General features: G+C 45.4%; 1 protein-coding gene across 1 annotated transcript in view; it reads right to left on the bottom strand.

The window, feature by feature from the left end:
* PIEZO2 (piezo type mechanosensitive ion channel component 2) overlaps positions 1 to 22,704 on the bottom strand; it is a 1,150,823-nt gene extending 1,128,119 nt beyond the window's left edge. Inside the window, exon 1 of the mRNA XM_086964934.1 lies at positions 21,489 to 22,704. Within this exon, the coding sequence (XP_086821060.1) occupies positions 21,489 to 21,552 (64 nt within the window). The 5' untranslated portion in view covers positions 21,553 to 22,704. The remainder of the gene's footprint in view (positions 1 to 21,488) is intronic.
* Positions 22,705 to 23,743: the final 1,039 nt, after the last annotated feature.

The raw sequence follows: 23,743 nt of genomic DNA, 5'->3' as shown, positions 1-23,743 counted from the left end.
AAACTATTCTGCAGCTGTTCTCATTCCTTGTTCTTATCCCTTGTGGGTAGAGTATCACCCACGGAACCTGCAATCACCATCACTTGAGCTCTTCAGCTACCAATCACTGATGTCGTCACCCAAGCCTTGGTTTCTAACGCCCCCGGTCTCCATCCTCCCAACTGCTTCCCCGTTCACGTATCCCTTACGTGTATGGAGGGGCGATTGCGGTGACATCCATTGAGAATTCTTTGGTTAGGACGTCCCAAGCAGGACGTCTTGCGCCAAGTGAGGTGATTGGCCCGGCGGATTTAGAAATGCTTTGGGCAAAGTTAGTCACTCTTGGAGACGTAGGATTTTTGTAGCAAAGCGGAATTTCACTAATATACCCGATTGCAGTGATGTAGCTAAACCCTTCATTCACCCCAACTCACAAGACTCCATATAGAAAGGGGTGGAAATTCTACTCTTCTGTACCAGTAAACAGTATTGTAAGCACAGTTAGAAATCAAATGTATGCATTAGTTAGATATAGGCACAAAAAGTATGCTCTTTGTAAAAAATAAAATAATCTAGCCTTCTGTGCCTGCAATGGCCATAAAACCAAATTCCATAGCAGAAAAATCTCTAAACGATAGCTGAGGGGGTGATACATTTACAGGTGAAAGCGCACTATGAAATGTATTAGGTAAATACCGAAGTAATGTTGCATAAATCAGTAATAGCATAGGGATTGGAAAAGTATAACATACGTTGCCGTTGGCTAACAGTGATGGAAGATGATTTTCCTCTTCTTTAGGGTTCAAGAAACACAATTTTGTCAAAAGCCGTGGGTGTAGATGAGCAACAATCAACATATAAGCCATATATGCAATAATTGAAACAGAATCGTTTCTGACATCATTGGACTGCAACATTTGTTAAGAAAGCAAACATTTTGAATCTGCCTCAACTTTTTACAGTGACCTGTTTTCAAGACAGGCAGAAACAGTATCAATGATGCTGTAGATTGATCCTAAAACAGTGTGGAATCTTTGATGGACATGTGTAATCCCTCTGTGAAAGCAGTGTCTATTCTAGTACCTGGTATCCAGCTTCAATTGAGGGAGGAACAGTTTGGAAATATAAATACTTTCCATGGAAGTGCCTATCTATAAAATTAACAAAGTCCGTGCGGTTCTTACATTCTTTGCATGATAGCCATTGAAATATGAAACACTGCGATGAGGTGAAAGTGTGGAGAAAGCAACTATAAATGCATTTGAGAGGTATCCACACTGGAGTGATTGGAAAGATGACAAGGGGAGATAATGTTTGCAAGAGGTGAAGTAAAATGGCAAAGAGTGAAGGACCCAGGTCGGAGGTCTATTGGGGACTAAAATAAAATGGGAAAAAGAGACAGGGGGGGTCAGTTAAATACGTTTGAGGAAGAGGAAAAGCTCTGACTCAGAAATAGGAGAGAGAACACCAGTGAAGCAGATACAAAAGAGGACAAGAATAGGGCGAAAGGTGACAAAATAGGAGACCATAGACTATCAGATTTTAGAGGTAAAATAATTGACATCATTAGTGGAGGATGGGGTAGAAAATAGAAACATTAAGGGAGGCAGAGTGAGAAGATTGAAGAAAGATAGCAGGCAGGGTGGAAGTGCAAGAGTGTGGAAACATAGAGGGCAAAGTTTTGCTAGCAACATTATTGGTGTTATTAAAGAGATCAGTTATTTTCAGAATTTGGGTAAGAGACTGTGAGTGGATGCAACCCCCCCTCACCCCGCCCCCCCACCAGCATTTGATGTTTCAGGAGACAGTAGTGAGGTGTAGAGAGCAGTGGAGGTACAGTGTTTAAAGGCATTAAAATGGTTCAATGGGTGTAGAAGAGTAAGCAATTGACATTAAGCAGAGAAAAGTGGAAGAAAAATTGGAGTAAACTTTAGCTCCCTCCTCAAGAAAAGCACATTTTCAGATGATGTGAGCAAGGGCTTAACCAAAATGAGATCACAATGGAAAAGTGGAATAGAAACAAAATGTATAAGAAGTGATTCTGGAAGAGGTGAAATGGGTGAATGAAAGGGAGAGAAGGAAGAGGCCCATGGTGAATAAAAGGAAAATATATTATACAAGAGACTGGAACAAAGCAGAAGATTCTATCAAAGATAGCATCACAAGCAGGTACAATGGTGTGAAGCTGAGACAAAGGGCGATTGTCCACAGTGTAGATAAAATTAAATTTGTCTTAATGGTAAAGGGTGAACCTTAGATTTGCCAAGCACAAACAGCAGAATGGTGAATGGAAGGGCAATAAAAAAGAAAACAGAGGCCCATAGGGTACAGATGAGCGGGAAAGCAGCAGAACAATGGAAAGCGAAAAACAAATAACATAATTCAAAAGTAGGAATAGAATTAATTACAGCAGTAGCCAAACGAAAGGGCCATGGGGAATGATGCAGGAAAAAAGTGGAGGTAATTTGGGTGTTCATGGAATTATGAAGGTGAGCTCAAAGATTGAGAGTGCCTAGAAGTTACCATGAAGAAAAACACAAATAATAGAGGCACTTTTGTTGCAAGGAGAAGGTGCATCCCAAAGACAAAGGAAAAAAGTAGGGAGGGGTGTGTGGGGGGAAATAAGACGACAGAAGGTTGACGTAAATGGTTTGGAGCAGTGTAGCAGGATGCAATGATTGAGATTTCAGCAGCAACAGCGCAGAACACAGAGTAGGGATGTGCAAAGGTTAATTTCACCCAAGTTGTGTTACTTTGCTCTTCTCAAAAGAGGGAATAGTCTTCATACTTCGCCCTTCTTGGAAAAGGGGAAGTTTGAGCCTGTTTCTCTACCACAGGATTTGTCATCCTATTGAACTGAAGATTTCCATATTTGCCTGCTAGCACTCAGGGCTGCCCATACACCTCCATGGTGGTGGGGAAATGTTGTTCGACCATTCATTCTCTGGACCCTGAAAGTCCTGCCTTAAAAAGAGCCTAACTTCTAGCAGCCAGGGAATGACCCTGGCCGTCCACACTTTGGAGAGAAGAAAGGTGAGTGATGCTTGGGTTACACAGAAGCACCTTTCAGCCTTATGTGGCAGCGGGACGTTTTCTCGGTTGTGCAGGGTTCCATCTTTTTTTCCGCACTGACAAAAATTGGAATGAAACTCACACTTCATGAAGTCAGTGAAGTTTTTGAGAGGCATATAAATGCAAAAGGCCGCATTGTGGCATAAACAAAATCGGCCTAGGATAAAAAACTGACTGAGTAATATACCTAGGGGTGGGAAACATCATATGCGATACATCGCATGCCATTACAACACGGTTGTTACAACAACCGCATTGTTACATTGCGAACCATTACATCGCACGTTGTTACAACGACTTGCTGTAGGGGGCAATCTAACACCTTCCCTGCTGTTGCACAAACTGGAGTAGGAAAGGTGAATTATACTATTCCTAATTCCAGCGCGCCCCCTTACAGCCAGTCGTTGTAATGACTTGCAGTGTAATGGTTTGGGATGTACCAACGCGGTCATTGTAACGATTGTGTTGAAATATCATGCGATGTATCGCATGCATAGTGAAGAGATATATTCACCAAGGGGTAGCTGTTTGGAACAGTAAATACCCTCATATAAAACACCACAGCTATGCAAACCTAAAATTAATTTCTAGGTAGAAATAATATCCCCAACAAAAACCATTCTCACATTAACATACCGGCATACTGTGAGCAAATCCATATATTCAAAACTAAACCCTTTCTCACATTAACATACATAAATACTGTGAGGAAATCTATATATATTGATAATAATATAAACAGTTGCTGTTACAAATGTTTCACCAGTTCATTAAAAGATGTACACTGGACAATGTTAATGTGCCGTGCTGACGAAAGACTTGTTTTCAATTATAATTTCTTTTTAGTTTGCTCTTACTTGCATAGCTGAATATTTGCAAGGTACATTCCATACCGTCCATTTTAGAACATTTCCCTTTTTTATTTAAGAAAGCTGCCGCAGTGAACATCTTTCTCAACATGTGCCCGCCCCTCCCCCATGCAGCCCCAGGTCTAGAAGCAGCAGTGGGCCCTGCTAGGGTCCCCTTAGTTGCCTCTCTACCACTCTTTTCATAGCAGGCTCACAGACGTATAAAAGGCGGTGGAAAGCCAACTCGGAATAGGCTTGGCTGTGCTGCAGCACCACCACCAGCATGTTCCTGCCCCTTTCTTCTGCGCGACTGCCACAGGATCCTGAATCCCGGCGGATGCGGCTTTCATTTGACGGTGTGACTGCCACACTCAGAATACTGCAGGCATTGGTGGCGGTGCTTGGACCGCCACTGCGAGTACGGCGATTTTAAGGACCGGCGTACTTGTAATAAGGCCCTAAATCTTTTCCAGTCCCTTTCCACGTGTAGACTTCTAGGCAAAGTAATGTGCTAAAGAGACGCCAATAATAAATCACACAGTTTAGGTATACAGGAATGGCTTGAATAGTGATGTGGATGCAATTGTCTGTCATGTTTTAGAAATATTGTAAGGAATATAGAACTAAAAGCCTTTCTTAAGATGTCAGTAAAATCAAAGATTCCTGTCTGCCTAAGATCTGTGCAATGCATTGTGCCTTGGTGTATTCCTTCTATGTATAATGTTAGGGGTTCTATATATGTAAAATACCACATAAGCGGTGCAGAGAAATCACTCAGGTTTGCACATCTTCAGGCACCATGCTGCTCTCCAATGTATCTTCATTGTAGAACTCTCATTCAGCATCAAACACCGAAAACTCTGGGTACATACAAAGGATCAACATTCATTGGGTTTGTCCTGGTTGTGGACCGGGACACACAAGCTGAGTCATAAATTGAAGAAGACCCTTTGACAAGGGTGCATTCTTCTAAAGAAGACAGCTAAGAATGTGCGTCCTTACAGCTCCCAAGGCTCCACGCCACAATAGTAGGCACCATATTGAATTTCAGTCTGGTGTCCCTAAATGTCCACTGTACTGGTCAGGCAAATTACGAGCTAAAAGATTAAATTCAGATTTCCAACTTATTGCTGGACTAAAAAAGACACTAGCATCCCTTCACTATGGACAATCTTTTGAATTCCCTAAGGTCTAGAGCCAAATTTGAAACATCCGACTAACCTACACTATCCCCGTCACCTCTCTCTCCCATTCCTTTTTCTGATCACGACATACGAGAGGCTATGCCTCCCCCCTTGTTTTCACTATTTGAGAGAGACACTATCTTAGCAAAGACTCATTTCATTTATGCAAAATCTAATATGACCTCCTCCTGGTCCCCTTCAAGAAAAATGCACCAAAATGCGGATCAAGTAAAAGTTTATAAATCTCTTCCTTATGCCTTTAGAAACTCTTTTCGACTAGTTGTCATATTTTGGGAAGCAAGTCTCAGCCTGAAGGACCATCCTTGAAGCTGATCTCTGCTCACTCCTCTCCAGGTGAATATGTCCCCTCCTATGTCCTGCATTTTGGTACCGCACTGCTGCCTGTCATGCTCTCAGACAGGGAGTTAATCATGTAACGATTTCTGCTCCGGCTGCTCCTTGTCATCACACCCTACAGTGTGGTATCTTTCTCAGATTCATATTTTTGTAGCTTTTTAGAACATTTACCAAATTTGACTTTTTATCAAACATGGAATATAAAGGTATATGTAAAATATTGAAATTTCATTTTACTCGCATACGTTCAAAAGTCTTGAATCTGTGAAACAGGTTTGAGAATGTTCATGAATAAAGTGGACACTGTGCGCCTCCATTTGAACTCGGGAGCACAAAATTAATTTGAGACTCAAGCACTCACTGATGGAATGTGAATTTTTCAGTTTGACCACCCCATTGGCACCGAGGGTGGGTCTCGAAAATATGTTTTTGAGAAATGGTCAAGGATACCCTAGTTTATAATAGAAACAGGTAGTCATTACAGAATATGTCACTGTATCTCGTATGCTGCAATGAAAAATACAATTTTATTTTTTTCAATTACATATTTCATCAACATTCATAAAGCAATGTGTAATACTCCTATCATTTGCCCCTCACCTTTGTATTACAGAGTTCACCACAAAATTGACTAATGCGGATGTATAACATTACAACGCATGCTTTTACCACGCATGCCTTTACAACGCGGTTTTCACAACGCATGCCTTTACAACGCATAGTGCTTTGGGGCGCTGGATAGTGAATAGTTTAATTTACTATTCCAACTCCAATCCCTGTGGATAGTTGGGAAGGTGTTGGATAGTAAATTAAACCTATTCCCTATCCTAGAGCGCCCCCCAGCGCAATGTGTTGTAATGGTTTGCATTGTAAAAGTTGCGTCGTAAAGGTACTGCGTGGTAAAAGTTGCATTGTAAAGGATGTTTCCCGACTAATTCTAGTAGCGCGCGCCAGGTCGTACAAGAAGATAGAACAGGAGGGTTTAGAGATATCATAGAAATCTAGTGCATTATAACACAGCTATCTTGACATCATAATCATGGTACCAGTACCCCAACAACTGTATATACACATATACCCAACCTATTTGCAGATATTGGGCCATGTCCCATTAGTCCCCTCAATGAAGGCCAAGCCCTGCAACACGAGAGTGCATCTACATCACTCACCCCCAAGAGAGCTTGATCAGACCAGATTTTCATGATAGTCACCTATGATACAATTGCAAATGCTGACTTTAAATGAAAATAAATGACATAATTAGTGATTATCTTTATTGGATTGTATCCGGGCTTCCTAACTCTAGGTTGGACACACCAGGTATATCATGCCACGTGATAAGGCTGATCCTGTGAATTGGGTTGGATACGTTTTTTTTAGCACGTGTGACCTAGTAAATATGATGTACACATGAGTATCATGACTTCAAGGATGAAAAGCAGAAATGTGCAAATACACGTAGGTTGCACAGCAGTCTCATCCCTCGAACTGCATCCAAGGCCAGACTGGCTGTACCAGGCATTGGGCGTTTCCCGGAAGGCTGGAAGGGCAGGGTGCCGCTTTTGTTATGGGAGGCCGGCTTTGTAGCAGCAGTTTTAAAAGCACTGCATAGTTCTTTTTAAAGCCAAACAGTTTTCAGGCAACAATAAAAGTGCCAAGATAACTCTGATGATTAATGTTCCTGCTGGAGAGAGATTTGAGTTTTGATTAGTGGCAGTTTTGACTCATCTAAGTTAATGCAGAGGGTTAATATGTCTGCTGCAAAGAACGTTTACCATGCAGATCACAGAACTGTATTTTATGCGTACAGCTCAGTGGATTACTGGTTTTGTCACAGAGATCATTTTGACACTGTGCAGTTCATAAGTTACAATTATAAATCTAGGTTTGAAAGTTATGTGTTTTTTCCCAGTCTTCATTACCCTAATTTTGTTTAGTATTAAATCATTTTTATTGAAGGAGTGTCACGCAATAATCATACACAGAATATCAGCGATTATACATGAAATAGCTTAACCAAAGCTGAAGACACTAATTTTGTTTAAAAGGGTTTGTTTCGGTGTAAATAAATACATTCTTATTAGTAAAGCCACTACTTACGACTGTGTTAAGATCTGAATTCTTAGTTTGTGCTTCCCCAGACCAAGGACTCTTAAAAAATGCCTACCAGTATAGAAGACATGTGAATCCTACACCTTGCAGTCCCTTCTGTCTTATGTAACATTTTCTATACTCTGATTTGCACACGTATGATTCATTGTCTCTGCATGTGTGTGTGATGTAAAATGCTCTGACACTCTACAATGGTATGAGAGGTGCATTCAAACAAAACAAATACTTGTGAGTGAGGTACTATAGAGAGATGAGAGGCACTGTTGGAGGGTGATAGTAAGGGAATCATTGAAGAGCCCCAACAAAGATTATTGAATTCTGGTGCATTATAAGGTCACCAGTTACTATGCTTTAAAAGGTAATACAATTGAATATATAATAAAAATGTGTTATAGGATGCACCATTTGTTCCTATATTTTCTTGGGGGGAGAAGCCCACCAAACCCCCTTGTAGTGGTGAGGCTCGCTCACTACACCAGCTATGCACCGTATGGGAGCTGGCCTGACAGAGTTTGTCAGGGCTGCTTTGAGTTTCCAGTCTGGCCCTGACTGTACACCGATGTTGCTCTCAGTGGCACATTTACCCTTAGTTTCAGCAACAACCTGCACTCTGCCCAGTCCTCCAGAAGCAAAAATGGTCCTCTACAGAGACACATCCTCAAGACCATTCTGAAAACAAAACCTTCAAACCTTTCTATTGACCCCATCACTTGAGACATTGCAATAGACTTTTAAACCTACAAGCTCCATACTGGACTAATGGATGACATCTCATCATCTAATTACGAATCCCCCTAAAACCGAATTCCTTCTTATCTGAACCTCAAACTCTCCACCTCCTTTTCAATCATGGATGAATAATCTGAACATTCTTAACAAAAAACCTACCATTGTCAACCGTTCCAAATCCGTGGGTGTCATTCTGGACAAAGCACTCAATTTCCATTCCCAAATCCACACCATGGCCGAGAACGCACGCTTCCAACTGCAACTTCTCTGGGGGAATTCGCTCTTTCATTCCCGATCAAGACCTGAAAACTCTGGTTCAATCTTTGGTACTCTCCAGACTGGACTACTCTAGTTCTTTCCTTGCAGCCTTCCCAGAACCCACCCATCTCCCCCAAAATCCATCCTCCATTCAGTGGTGCATTACATGTACGGGGCCAAAAGAAACAACCATATTACACCAATACTGATTTCTCCTTGCTCGCTTCCCACTAAAGCTAGGTTAATATATAAGACTGCTTGCATCACCCATAAAACAATACACACTTTGACCCCTCACTACCTTTCCAACAAACTCAAAATATCAGGCGGGTCCAGACTTTCACACAAGGCTGAAAATCTACTGCTAGAGCCTCCAACCTTCAAAAGGGAAAGACTTATGGCACAATCCTCAGGTAATGTGACTAGAATTTGGAACTCGCTGCCTCCAAACCTTCGCACCACTGCCTCTATCCGGATTTTCAAAGCAGATCTTAAAACTCTTCTCTTCCAAAGACACTTCTATCAATAATTCTCCTTGCCAATCTTCCCGGTATTCACACACCACCTCATTCAGGGCCATGACCCTGATTGTTACATGAGAACTTTTACGATCCTCTGTCTCAATTTTGTAAATATGACATATGTATTTTTGTAACCCTAATCGCTTCACCTTAACTTAATATTTAGTCTCAAGTGAATATGCAACTTGTTAATCTGTAACTTTCACCATGAGTAACTGTTGTGCATATAAGTAGTGTTGCCTGCTAGCATGTGGCTCGTATTCCTCCATATGTAATTTAATTGGCAAAGCGCTATGACACCTCTGGGTAAAGTATGTGCTATATAAAAACGCATAAATAAATAAGAAAACGCCGATATAAAAGAAGGCCAGTAAATAGTGCTTCCTTAAACACGGCTTCATCCGCCAACAGAGGAAACGCGCTTTTTTTTCTCTGCCTTTAGTATTAAAGTTATAAGAAAGATTTCCTTTTTTGATTCGAAGAAGCTATTTTCTCATTAAAAAGAGCTGGAGGTGCTTGTCCGAATCTTAGAAGAACTGAAACATGGTGTTCTGCCCTACTTATAGGGATGGGAAATGTAATATCCTGCCTCTCAGAGTAAATGTTATCTTGTTTTCTCGCTGATTCGTCTCGGCTTCTTCTAAAATGAAAGCAAATAAGATTGCGTGTGGCAAGGTGGTGAGAGACGACCAATGACCTTTAGGATATAACAGAGCAATGATTTGAACTCACTATAAACGGTCAGTTCTTCGTAGGGCCTCTTTAAGACAGGGCCACGGGTGCTGTGCGCTAACCCCACTGGTCACATCACAAACAGACCAAGCAAGTGTACAGATGGTTCCAGGCCAGGCTCGTACAAAAGCGGCCACATCAGAGAATGGGAGCGTGGTAGGGTGACCAACCGTCCGTAAATTTCGCGGACAGTCCGTAATTTCAGCCGTCTGTCCGTTGTCTGTGAAGGATTCTTTAACGGACGCCATTTGTCCGTAATTTTAACCACCCACTCCCTTCTTGACTCTGATGCTGTTGGGGTCGGGTTTTTAACAGACTCCGATGCAAGCTGGGATACCCGGCAGCATTGGAGAGGCACAGTGGGATGGCTACCCTCACACCTCCAGCCCTTGGTGAGCTGTTAAGAGGTGCTTGGAGCTGACTGAGAGGGAGGGGCTGCCGCTTCAGGGGCAGGAACATCTATTCAGATACAAACAGCCCTGAATGCGTCATGTCTCTGCAATTTAGAGGGGCCTCACACATCTCAGGGCCCCAAACATCCTAGAACCGGCCCCATTACACCGAGACAGCATGTGGTTTCAACAAACCTCGGTTCTGCAAACATGCAGTCTATAATGTAATAAAATAAAGAAATGGCACAATCGCACCCACACTGATTAACAAAGTATGGAGGACAATCAGTTAAATCAGTTCTCTCGGAGTATCTCCTTTAAGTGCTGTACATCACAGTTGGAGATGGCAAAAGTAACATTTTGGAAAGAGAGCCTGTCTTCTCGTTGTCTTGTCCAGGAGGGGGGGAAAAGCCCTACCCCACCCTGGAAGAGACCAAGATGATACTAGAATACTGCACGCCCACTCGGGTGCCCACCCTGGTGGATCCTGTTCCCCCTTCTGGGATAGCTCCTGCCCCCCCCCCCCAGTGATGGCTCCTGTCCCCCCATGTGGTGGCTCCAGCCCCCCCGCCCCTCCGCGCCTGTGATGGCTCCTGTCCCCCATGTGGTGGATCTGTGTCTGCCCTGGGTGGCTTCTGTTCGAGTCCTGGAATGGCTCCTGCAGTGAGGGTGAAGTTCTTGATGGGCCTCTTCTCAAAAAGGCTCAGCTAAAAATTAATATGTTAAGGTGGGCGAGTGAGTAGGTGAAGGGATGGGTGGATGGCTGGATGAATTAGTGAAAGGGTGAATGGATGAATGAAAGATTGAATAGATGGATAATGAGAGAGGATGGATGGATTGATGAGTGATTGGAAGGATGGAGGAGAGAAAAGTTAAATAGCTGGATGTATGGGTGGAAGGGTAGCTGGATGGGTAGAAGGGTGGATGGATGGGTGAAACGATGGATGAGTGAAAAGGTGGATGATGAGTGAGTGGGTGGATGGGTGAGTGAAATGATGGATGGATGGGTTGATGAATTGATAAGTGCAAGGGTGAATGGATGAACGGATGAGTGAAAGGGTGGATGTAAGGATGGATGAGTAAGTGAAAGGGAGGGTAGATGGACAAAAGGATGAATAGATGAGTGAAGGAGTGAAAGGATAAATGGATGAGAGGAAGGATAGATGAGTGATAGGGTCAATGGATGGATTCATGAGTGGATGAGTAGATGGATGGGAGGGTGGGTGGATAGATGGATGGATGGAAGGAAGGATTGCTAAGTGAAAGGGTCGATGGAGAGAGAAAGGTAGGATGGATGGATGACTGAAAGGATGGATGGATGGATGGATGGATGGATGGATGGATGGATGGATGGATGATGGATGGATGGATGGATGGATGGATGGATGGATGGATGGATGGATGGATGGATGGATGGATGGATGGATGGATAACTGAAAGGGTGGATGGGTGGAAGGATGAGTGACTGGGTGGATGGATGAATAAGTGAAAGGATGGCTGGATGGGTGAAAGGGTAAATGGCTGAATGGATGAGTGAATGGGTGGATGGGTAGAAGAGTGGATGGATGAGTGTACAGATGTATAGGGTGAAAGGGTGAATGGATGGATAATGGATTGATGAGTGAAAGGATGAATGAAGGGATGGATGAGTGAAATGATAGATGGAAGGATACATGATGGCTAAGTTTGCAACTGGTTGAATGTTTGGATATGGCTGGGCTTACTTATATACTATTGCGCGACCTCTGATGTGTCTGTAAAACTTATCCAATTGTCCTAAAGTTTTGTCCTGAATTTTGACCTCCTGTCCTGAATTTGTGTCCTGAATTTTGACCCTTTGTCCTGAATTTTTACACTCATCGTCCTGAATTTGCACCAATGCCAGTTGGTCACCCTAGTGTCCACCGTTCACCTCTGAGGTGGGGTGGGAGGTGCCAGAGTGGAGGGCCCGGGCACACACACAAACCCAAGGCCTGATCCACCGACCTTCCGTTCGGAGTAGCTGATGTGCCCCGTACATAGGTGTGACTTTCTCAAGAATGCTTGTAAGCAACCATTGGCGCATAATAACACATCAATAAAGCCCTAAGCAAGGAGGCCCAGCGAATGCTGCCTCCACTGTGTAATTTGTGTCTAGCTTTGCAGCTGATGGGAGCTGGCACGCACTTTTGGGGACAGGCACTTTTTACAGCAGATTTTGACCCAGAACAAGGAAGGGAAAGGCTAAAAAGGGAAAAAGAATGAGGAACAGAAAGGTGGAGAAACAGCGACCACGGGAGAAAAGGTGAATGAAATAGAACCCCCAAGAGTGAGATACAGAGACAAGAAGAATAGGAACCTGGAAGAGAGAGGCGCAAGGCTAGGCACCCTTGGGGTTTAATAGCCCGGCATTCAGCAGCATCGATTGTGCACTCTGATGAAAAGCTTCGGGTCCCTACACTTTTTTTCGCTTAAGCGCTTCAGACACTTTATTTATTTATTTATTTGTGAGTTTGTATAGCGCTGGAATCGACTCCAACTGGAGTATCTCTGCGCTTTAGTGCCGGTTTGACAACAACAGAGGAAGTAGTAAAGGTGGAGCTAGATCTCGTTTGACCCAAGTGACACACGGGCCCCTAAGACACCGCCCTCCGTGGGCAAGCTGTAAGCGCAACTTATGGTTCCTTCTCTGGCACGACTAAGGACGTGTGCCTTTCTACCACGACATTCATCCCATAAGAAGTCACTGCAGGAGCTTAGCTGACATCTCCTAAATGAGTGTAAGAAATACCCAGGAGTGCATGTGCCTGGAAATCAGCATGAGACACGTAGGCGACTCTTGCTTTTCACCAGAGATAAGCATTTGGTTGACGCTTAAGCCACTAGGACAGCTCATTAAACTAACGCATCCAATCCTGGAAGCCTGGGTGTAACCTGCAGGTCACACATTCAAGCCCTAGTTTAAGCTTCATGCGCTGCAGGCCATCAAGGGTCGCGAAGAACCAACAAGTGGACCATTCTGTTTGATCACAAGAGTTGTGTATCACCATGCCAGTAAACCAACAAGATGTGTGTTACAGGAAGTAGTGCACCAACAAGTTACGTTTATAGAGCCTCATTGTCTATCACTTTCTGTAACACAAAGAAACATGTTTATATGAAGCACACAGTGGAGAAGTGTGGCTCAATGGTTAGAGCGGCAGACCCTGATGCAGAGGTCTGGCCCGGACCAGGGTTCAATTCCCACCTCGGCGGGTCTTGGGCTCAATTTTCCCGGACCTGATAATTCTCGCCTCTGTGCCTATTCTAAGCATGGGTCCCACTCTGCAACTCTGGGCAATAGCTTGCTTAATCTCCACAACGGCCCCAACAGCGCTAGGATGCCTGTCTTCACCTTGGGGGTGCCCAGAAGTGGGCCCTTCACAGGGAAAGGCCTGGAAGGGTTCCACAGTGGTATGTGTACAGCGCCTTGAGACCCCTTCGGGGGTGATACGTGTGCTATATAAGCGCTACATTTACAGTGGCGGCTCCTCAAGGAAGTAGTGTGGGCAGTGGGGCAGGAAGGGGCATGGTGGAGGGTAGTAAACTCCGGCATAAATAACTAAAACGAATTACATTGCACGTGCTGCAACACCAATGTACTATTTTTCATTATTTACTTAACCCCGTTCGGCCGTATGCCGGAGTTTACTACCCCCACCCTGCCCCTCACATGTCCGCCTCACCGCCCCACAGCACTCCTTCGAGGAGCCGCCACTCAAGCACAGCCATGAGGAAACAGTGAGTGTCTACCTCACTAACTAAATCATATCAAACGGGAAGCTAGCTAAATTAGTAGACTGTTCACATGATTCCGCCTGGTCTACATCATCAGATTGCATGCTATCTCAGAAAGACACCTCAGTATTTCAAAACTCTTGCATGAGAAACTGACTGTGATATAAAACTTTCAATTGTTGCCTCAACTTTTTCTTTTGAATGATGCTCTCCTTTCCATTCTCTGCATGTCTCCTCGCCTGGAGCACATATATATTTGTTTCAATCTATTTTATTGTATATCTGCAAATTGTCAACTCTTCCTTTCAAAGATGACATTTTCTGTGAAAATCATACTCCTGCAGTCTAGTAAAAACTAGTCTCCTCTAGTTCATCTATTAATCCCACCAAAAATCTGCATGAACTCACATACTGCTCCCGAACAATGACACCTAACTCCTATTAATTCAATCTACCACAGAATCACTAGAATAAAGCATGGAACAGTTTCCTTTCAAGCACAAGTGTAATCTCAATAACCAACAATAACCAATCACCACTGGATTAACCACAGACCGTGGGTGTGGAGCAGTGTGCTGCTCCATGTAATTTCACAGACTCCAACTGAAGTGATAGCGGGGTATCGGAGGAGAGTTCCACTCTGTGCCTGGTTCGACCTTTGAGAGCACAAGCACCAGTGAATTGGCGATTGTACTTAAGCCTCAACACTGGATGCTGACTGCAGTGACAGCCATTATCAAAAATGGGGAAACCCAAAAATGGTCCTGGACCTGGGTACAATATGGTATGAAAAACAATGGTCCTCAACCTAATTTATAAGTGATCTAAGCACCAACCTGCAATCATTATTTAAGTCAATTAATTTTACAGCCTCAAGCTTCCGGCTTACTGTATTAATACATTACTTTTTCTAGAATTGCAACAACCAAAACAATTACTTTCAAACAGGGATTTTTTAATTCCATAGTATTAAAGTTCACATAAAGGACATAAATTCGTACAATTTAGGAGGTACAAGAGTGGTTACTCCTAGAACGTGCAAGGGGAGAGAGAGAGTGCTCTAATGATGGAAGGGTGAACAAGGTTTTGTGAAAAGTGAAGGCAAAGATAAACAGTTCAAGGGTGGACTTGTTATACACTTTAAGTCCTTTAAATAACTGGCCACATTTGTTCTCAAATGTAATTATAATTCTATTTAGTTTACAACATACAATAAATTCTTGTGTTGCACGTAATTGAGGAAAGGGGGAGCGTGGTCCAGGTAAGGCGTAGATGGGCTTTGCAGTGACAGCGGCTTGTCAAAGGAGGAGTACCTTGTTGATTGTGAACACAAGCTTCAGCCAATCTCTAAAGGTTACTACATCAGAGCCTTATAACTTGTTTGGAAATTTACCAATTCCACAAGCTCTTCAATAGCTCCTTCCTTTTTCGTGTAATTGACCAGGAAGATTTTAACAATCCACAGATTCAATTATGATTAGACATTCCTCATGGAATGGTCTTATGGGTCATATACGGGCCATATTTCATCGTCCTGATGTATACACCAACAAGACTGAAACCTCGAAAACCTCATCTATTTCCTTATTGTTTCATTGTTCTTTAGAAAGTGGGGAGAGGAGTTGGCCTAACGGCTAGGGCGGTCGACCTCGAATCTGGGGCCCTGTGTTTAAATCTCGGCAATGACGTTGAACATCCTGTGATTCTGGGCACATCACTTAATCTCCCCCACCTAACAAAAATTAATGTGTCCTCATGTAATGAAACTGGTGCTATGTAAAGCGCTCTGATACCCAATTCGGGTCAAGTTATCGCTGTATAAATCTCTGTGAAATAAAAGTGTTCTTTGTTTTGTTCAGATTCACTGTTCTGTTGATGTATTTGTGTCTGGAATAGATGCTTGCAACAATGACTCTGAGGTATCAATAGCACAGAATTTCTTTGTAAACCTCGGTCATTCTTATGTTGCATTAATCTTTTTGTACCCTTTATATTCATATTACATCAATATAATTTATGAAGAATTCACACCTGTTTCATCAGTATCTTTCGTAGGTTTTCCGGGAAGAAATTGAAAACTGAATTAAAAATAGTTTAACTACAGATTACCGACTGGAACCTTGCTATAGCATTGCATGCACTGTTTGACTAAGAGATCATAAGTGAATCCTTCTTAGGCACTTTCACCTGTTAATGCTCCATGTAAATAGCTTCAGTGCCTCATTAGGGTTAGTTAACTCTATACAAATACAATTACTATACAACTAGATTAGAACTCCACTAAATTAAACGCTTTCAGTGGGAAGGACAAAAACCTAAAGCAACTCCACTGGTTGCCAATAAAGGAACACATTAAATTCAGAGTCTTGCTGATTTTGATCCTATGTTCCATAGAGCCCAAAAAAATGACCTGCCTATCTCAGAAGTAGGTTTGGAGAATATCAACGAATAAGAGTCCTTCACTCAGCCAATGAAGATTTTTTCCAAGTACCCAGATTCAACAGCCCAGTCTGGAGTAGAGACGCTCCTTTGCACTTTTAACAGTCCAGCTGTGGAATGGGCTCCAAGCTGATCATAGAATGCTCAAATTGGAAGTGCTGTTCAAAAAGAGGTTTAAGACCACCCTCTGCCATCAAACGTGAGACTACTTTGAATTTCTCTGCTTGCCAGTGCCAGGACCCAATTCTTGGGAAGCAGCTTTTCATGCTATACAAAAAGCAATTCAAATCAACAAATTAATGAACTTAACTGGCCCTTCACTAAATGAACCACTTCCACCGGGAAGACTAAAAAGTTAGTTAAGTTCACCACGTATCCCAGGAAGATAATTCATAACTTACCTAAGCATATCACTAAGGGCCTGATGTACGAAACATTTTTCAGCTCGCAAATGGCCCGATTCGCACAATTGGGCAGTCTGCGACCTGAAAAAAAGCATTTTTAAATGTAAAAAGCTCTATTTGCAATTCGGTAAACTGTCACCGAATCACAAATTGGGTTTGCGAGTCACTATTAGGAAGGGCCGTGCCAAGGGCGTACATTCCTAAGAACGAGTCGCAAAGGCATGTATAAATGTTTTGAAAGTGGAAAGCTGTAGAAAAACATTCATACTTTACCGATTCCATGAAGGAGGTGGGAACCCACTCACAAACAGGAAGGGGTCCCTAAGGGGCTCCTTCCCCTTTGTGAATGTGGGCGCCAACATTTTTTAAGAGCAAGAAATGGTCCCACAGATCACTGCCTGCTCTTAAAAAATGAAAAGGAAACTTTTCATTCTTCTTTTTTAAATGCATTTCAAAATTTAAAAAACTGCTTTATTTAAAAAGCAATCACAGACATGGTGGTCTGCTGACCCCCAGCAGGCCACCAAGTCAGAGTGCTGGCCATTCCCAATGGGTTACAAATTGTGACATGCTTAATGATTATTAATGAGGCAAGTCCCTTGCGAACCATTGGGAATCGCAAACAGAGTAAAACACATTATTGTACATAGATGTTTGCGATTTCCTAAAAGCGAATCACAAACATTCACTATTAGGAAATCGCAAATGGAAGTTCATGTCAATCTGGCTCTACATGAATCACTCCCAGTCAGTGGGAAGATCACTAAACCAGCAAAACGTAACAAGTACCTCACTAAATGCACCACTCCCACCAGGAAGGGCGCTGCTTTAGTAAATTAAACTAGAATCTCACTAAAAGAACCACTTCTACCGGGAAGGACACTAAATTAGTTATCTAAACAAGTGCCTCACTAAATGCACAACTTCCACTAGGAAGATCACTAAATTAATAAACTAAACTAGTGCCTTACTAAATGAACCACTTCCACTGGGAAGCTAAATACTGAGGCCTCGCAAAATGACATGCAGTTGAGTGGGGGAGTTATACGTTTCAGAATACCTGCTGACACCTAAGAGCATTGAACAGGGGCACACAATGAACACATGCGAGATGTGAAGGCGGGGACAGAGACAGAAAGACGCCCGCGATCCTGCAGGGTGATAGCACACAGCCTCTGTGAGCACCGTGACAGGCCCCTCACATGAGATGGAACACTCCCTTTCAGTCTAATGCACCTCATACGAAGTACAGAGGAACTCATTCGGAGACACTGCAATTAAAATTACAAATGTACCAAAAGGGATCAAAAACATAAGTATAGAGATCCTGCTAAGCGAAAAGTGCAGGACTGCTGGTTAAGGGACAGAAGCACACCTGTCATATCTGACACTGTCAGACGCCACAAACCCCAGCGGCATCAGAGGGCAAACACTGACTGGTCACAGCAAAGCTGCATCCAATGCACAGCCCCAGCACCTCCATAGTGCGTAAAGGACGTGTGAAAGGAACGGTGTACAACTAAGCATTGTCAATGCTCCTCTGTTCGAGCATACCAAAGAAACCCGCGCGTGCTGCTGCCTGGGGATGCCTGTTATCTTCAAGCTGCCGACAGCAGACGGGCTGGCAGGCCCTGGTAGGGCGGGGTCCCTATCAGCAGCGAGCACAGGCACCGCGGCGCTCGGGGCAGCACGGGGAGAAGTGAGCTGAGTGCGAAAGGAAAGTGTGTGCGTGAGAGAGGGAAAGAGAAGGGAAGAATCAGGCACTCACTCTGCGCCTGGGGCACCGAGGCCCGCAGCGCAGCCGCCGCCGCCGCAGGTCGAATCTTAGGCAAGAGGGATGAGGAGCGGAATCGGGGTAGGGGAATAGAGTCTTTGCGTGAGGGAAGTGCAAGGAACATCCACTCGCGCCAAACTAACTAGGAAAGGCTCTCAGCCCTGCCCTCGAGGCAGAGGCAAGAAGGGAGCAAGGGGGGTAAACACGGGAATATATGTGAGGCACGTTAGAGGGAGAGCGAACTGAGGGGACCGAGATAACCGCGAGAGAAAGTGACTATGCGTGTGGGGGTGCTAGAGGTGTCCTTCACACCCGCGCGCCTACAACACAGCAGCGGATGGTGCATCATCATCACTCCCAGCTGTGTTCTCCTCGTGCCCTCGGCGGGGAGTGCTTTCACCTGTGAGTAACACTCGTACCAGGGCGCGAGGTGCGGTCCTCGAGCCCCCCGCGCGCACATGGCGCAGAGCGGAAGGCGCCTCCGGCTGCCGCTCGCGCATCCAGGAGGACAGGTGGCGTCTTTCGCCGTCGCGCGGGTCAGCAGACAGCCGTGAGGAGGTCTCAATGTATAAACAATCAGCACAATTTGGATCTCTACCCTCACCTCCCTTGGGGTGAGTCTGGCGGGTGCCAGGCGGTAATCTTACCCACGGCCCGGCTGGCATCTTTGCCATGGTGGACATGTGCGGGGCTGTGACATGTAGGCACACCTTGGTTGGGTGTGACCAGCTCTCCAAAAGCGACAACCGCTGCAGCGAACTAAGGACGGCCTGTGGAGGGTCTGAGAGTACTGGACAGCGGGCACCATAGTAATGTTCGGGCCATGTTCGGGCCATGTCCCAGGTCACACAAGAAGTCAGTGGCACATCGAAACAGGAAGATCCCGGGCAACAACAGTGACAGTCACCCCGAAAACGGTAACTCTGGTGTGCACCTCGTACGTGGAGAAGTACCAGCAACTGGCTGCGTCACCCCAACGAACACACCTCTGGTGAAACACACGTTTTCGTTGAGTGGTAGCGGTAACATGTTCGTCGATGCACTGCATCTCACTTCCGAGCACCAGGGCTAACTCACAAAGGTGTGCCCTGCCCTTCTCTAGTGCCCCCGGGTTGGAAGTCGTCTTGGGTTCTGCACACCATTCCACAGATGTGGGACGGTTTCGATATACCACACAAGGGCCCGGTTACTCACGTGCGTGCCCCTCGCCATCCGTACAAACTGCAGCCGCAATCCACCATTTGAACAGCCCTGTCCTATTTGCGAAATTTTACACAGCGTCCTACGGAGTTCCAGCTGGTCATGAGAATGACACCTCTTGCCACTGTTCAAGTGAGCGCAGTGTGTGTGAAGTGTCCCGCACGCGGAGTGTCTGTAAGCCACCCACACCCGGGGCACGCACAGCTGGGTGGCTGCGAGGAGGTGCGTGGTGTTACGCAGTAGGGGTACTGCTGGGTCTAGAGAGCCCTGGGGCTGTTATGGTGGGCGTGAGGAGGCGTGTATCACCCTCGATTGTAATTGTAGATAACTCATTAAACGTATTGTAATTGCATTTATATAGCGCGTACTACTCCCAACGAGGCGTCGAAGCGCTTGGTGGTCCTTGTACACACCACCCCCTGTCCGGCGCATTGCAAGTGTGTCATATGCCCTAGTGCAAGGAAGGCCGCTTTGTGAACTGTGAAATACTGTAGTAATCAGGGATTAACTGACCCCTGAGGCATCTGGGGCCCTGTGCCACTGCACGTGCTGCACCACTGGAAGCGACGCGCATCCTCTGTTAAGCGGCGGCAAGTGACCCGCCGCAGGCATTAGAGTGAGGCTCGCACCACGGGCAGCTCACGTCCATGGAGTAGAAAGAAGTTCCTCCTTACTGGGGTACTTAGATACCCTGCCTCAGCATCCCAGGATACCGCTCACACCCAGGCGCACGACGATACACAATGGCATTACTGCCATGATAAAGGGCAGTCATTTTTCACATAAAATGTCTGCGATATTAATCAGATAATACCACAATAATAACGGGTTATTGTACACAGCGCTCCTCGACGCACTTCCTCGCCTTTGAAGCACTGTAAAATAAGAGCTAGTATTATCTTTTTTAATTGTGCGCACTTTTACTTTCTCTGGAGAATGGAAGACCGAGTCGGCCGTGCCGGGAACTGCAGATAACTAGATCAATCAAAGGAGAGGGTTTAACTAACTGATCTGTCCCACTCCTTTGATACCGTGCAATATAGTACTTCATTAACAATAGCCTTATCTCGTGTATAATGTTATGTCATGTTACCAGTGGCGCAACGAAAATTGAGGGGGGTCCCCTGCAAGTACATGTAGGGCCCCACCCTCCGGATTTAGTCCGGAGCTTTCAGGACAGAGTACTTTGCTGAGGGTACCCCTGTAGCTCGGGGGCCACCTGCACCGCGGGGGGCCGTGTTGCGCCACTGAATGTTACATGTATTATAGTGTAAAGACATATTACTTATAAAAAAAAGAGCAATAATATTAACACAGTTAATGTCACAGGTTATATTGAGATATAATACTCAAAGTTACACGAGACATTGCACAATGTAAACAATGTGAAGCTGATTATTATTATTGGCCATGTCATATTGAGTAATTTTACACGCGATAATAGCTGGTCTTGCTCATATGACCTTCGTTGCTATTACAACGCTGATATTTGAGAATAATATTGCATATGCGATGCACAGATATATTCAGAAAAGTTTCGGTAATTGCATGTGCAGCGTGTCATCGCGTATTACAGGTAAACATTCATATTGGTTTCTACATGTTAAAAGTGAGTAATGCTCTTGATGGCTGCCGGTGTCTGTGTTGTGTGTGTAGATAGCATGCCATGGTTCGCTTCAAGCACGTTAAACACTAAAGGACATCTGTCGCCCCAATTCCTCCCAGACTTACCGGCCACAAGACACATTGGAAGAAGCAGTCTGAAGATCAGACCGCACATCACCTCGGAAGCCATGACTGAGATTGGGGCTCCACGGGGAGCAAATCAAAACACAAATATACACGGTGCCGCCCGGTGTGTCACAGACACGGTCCCATCACCGGTGCGCCCGCCCCTGCTCGGGTCCAGAGCTGCTCGGCATGACCTGTCACCGGACCCTCCCCTCACCGGACCCACACGCCCGCCTCAGCCCATGGACGCATCGCCAGGCCCGGCGGCCGAGGGCGTCCTCGGCATTCCCACAGCGGGGCAGGTGAGGCGCGCGGGTTGACCTTGCACAGAAGAGTTAACAGATAAGCATCTCCCTTGTCGGGCAGGTGAGAATGGGCTCAAGGGCAATCCTGAAGTTGGTGAAGGTGTGAAAAATAAACGTTAGATCCCAGCGGGGCTGTGTGATCCAAATAAGCGGTAAAATGTACGGACGGTGTTCAGCACGGAGTGATGCTAAGGCGGCGTGATCCAAGCGCCTTCAGATTCCGTGGCCGGGTTGCTTCTGGCGGAATAGCCGGGGTCGCCTGCCTCGTGAAAGATGTGCTCCTGAGGGTGATGTGACCCAAAGTTCCCCCAGTCCAGTATTCCACACGCAGTACATACAGGATAGTCCTCTGCCTTGGGATGGGCGACCCTTGGGGCGTGTGATCCGATGGGCGCTCAGAAGTTGTGGTCGGTATTTTGCAGGCGGTATATGCAGCGCCACCTTATTTCATTTAGTAGTAGGTATGTTAAGCGCCACCTTAATACATGGACGGTGATGTCCGATGCGCTAGAAGACTGTACCGGCGTTGAGATTCTGCGAAAGGTTGTCCGCCGGCGGTAAAATGATGTGGTTTATAACTTCAGGGCGGGAAAATAAGGTAACGAATGATGTAAGATGAGGTGAGATGCAGCGGGATGAGTCAGGATTCCGTACAGAGCGCGTGAAACTGCCACCGCTTCTTCCCCTCCGCATGCCTCCAGCTTCTCCCACCGTGCGGGACAGGGCTCATTCCGGGAGCACCACCGCTGCCTGCTCAAGAAAGCTCCCTCTGCTCCCTGGGTTCAAGCATCTTTCGCCCTGACCGCTAGGCTCTGAGCTGCTGCCCCCAGTGGTGCGTTGCCGAGGTGCGCCCCGAACGTCCAGGCGTCTGCTGCCCTCCGGCTGCCGTGTCCCGCTGCAGTTGTTTCTTGAGCCGCCCCGCTTCCCCAGCCTTCAATGAAAGTTTACAGCAGACCCCACCCCGCTGAGTGGCAGGCAGCCGCTCCAGTGTCCGGGCTGCGGCCGGGAGCTATCCTCCAATCAGCGGCCGCAGAGGGCGGGTGCAGGGATTGGGCGGGGAACAGCACAGGCTGGCAGCCGAGACGTCCCTCCATCCCGTGAGTGTTCTGCAGGCGTGTGCCAGGCACCCGCGGGGCTGAGGTAGCGTGCGCTACCCACGGCCACAGCCTGACTCCGCCGCCCTATGGCCTGGCAGACTACCTCAGTTACACGGTTGTTAACGAAGATTTGTATTGTTCAGGACAAGTGCCCTTGGCAAACCTTTGAGCCTCCCAAACTCCTGTCATCTGACCAAAAGGGTCTTGTGCTGCTTCTCCTGGTGATGTATATTTTCATGTTAAAAAGATCTTTCAAGCTTATTTTTCAACATGCACATGTGGGGAAAGGCGCAAGGCTGTTGGGCTTTCACTTGCTTGCGTGTAACCTTTCCTTTCTTTTGAAGTTTTCCTGCTTTCTGACTGTCGTACTTCTCGAAATTCGTTTCTATTTCGCGTTTCGGCTGCGAATATTATTCCTTCAATCCAATCAATGCACGCGAGAAATGGAGTAAGGCAAGTATTGAATAGACCAGCTGCTCAAAGTCCCCATTACCATTAAAGGAAGTTCTTAACATTTAGAAATGAAGCAAAATAAAAAAAGACGTAACATTGGAAGAGAAAATACCTTCGTCTGAGAACGTGCTATATCTGCATGTGCGCCTCAGCGACTCCCCCAGCTTCAAGTTGCTTAGTTTGAACCTCTATCGCCTACTCATTAAACTTCAGTCTTCTAATAGAAATCATGTGGGAAGCGGTATCTATTTATTTATTATGCACATTACGTGCGTTATTCATAGGTTTAACATCTCCTGGACACCGACTCATATTTGTTCTAGTTTTATTTAAATACTAATGGATTTTCGACATTGCTGTCTGCTACCCCGTGCATGTACTTTGCCCACAGGGAGGGGGG

The sequence above is a fragment of the Lissotriton vulgaris genome, chromosome 4_1 (genome assembly GCF_964263255.1).
Source record: "Lissotriton vulgaris chromosome 4_1, aLisVul1.2, whole genome shotgun sequence".
NCBI classification, from domain to species: Eukaryota; Metazoa; Chordata; class Amphibia; order Caudata; family Salamandridae; genus Lissotriton; species Lissotriton vulgaris.
The sequence above is the reverse complement of the archived record's forward strand: the minus strand, read 5'-3'. Positions and strand labels throughout refer to the sequence as shown.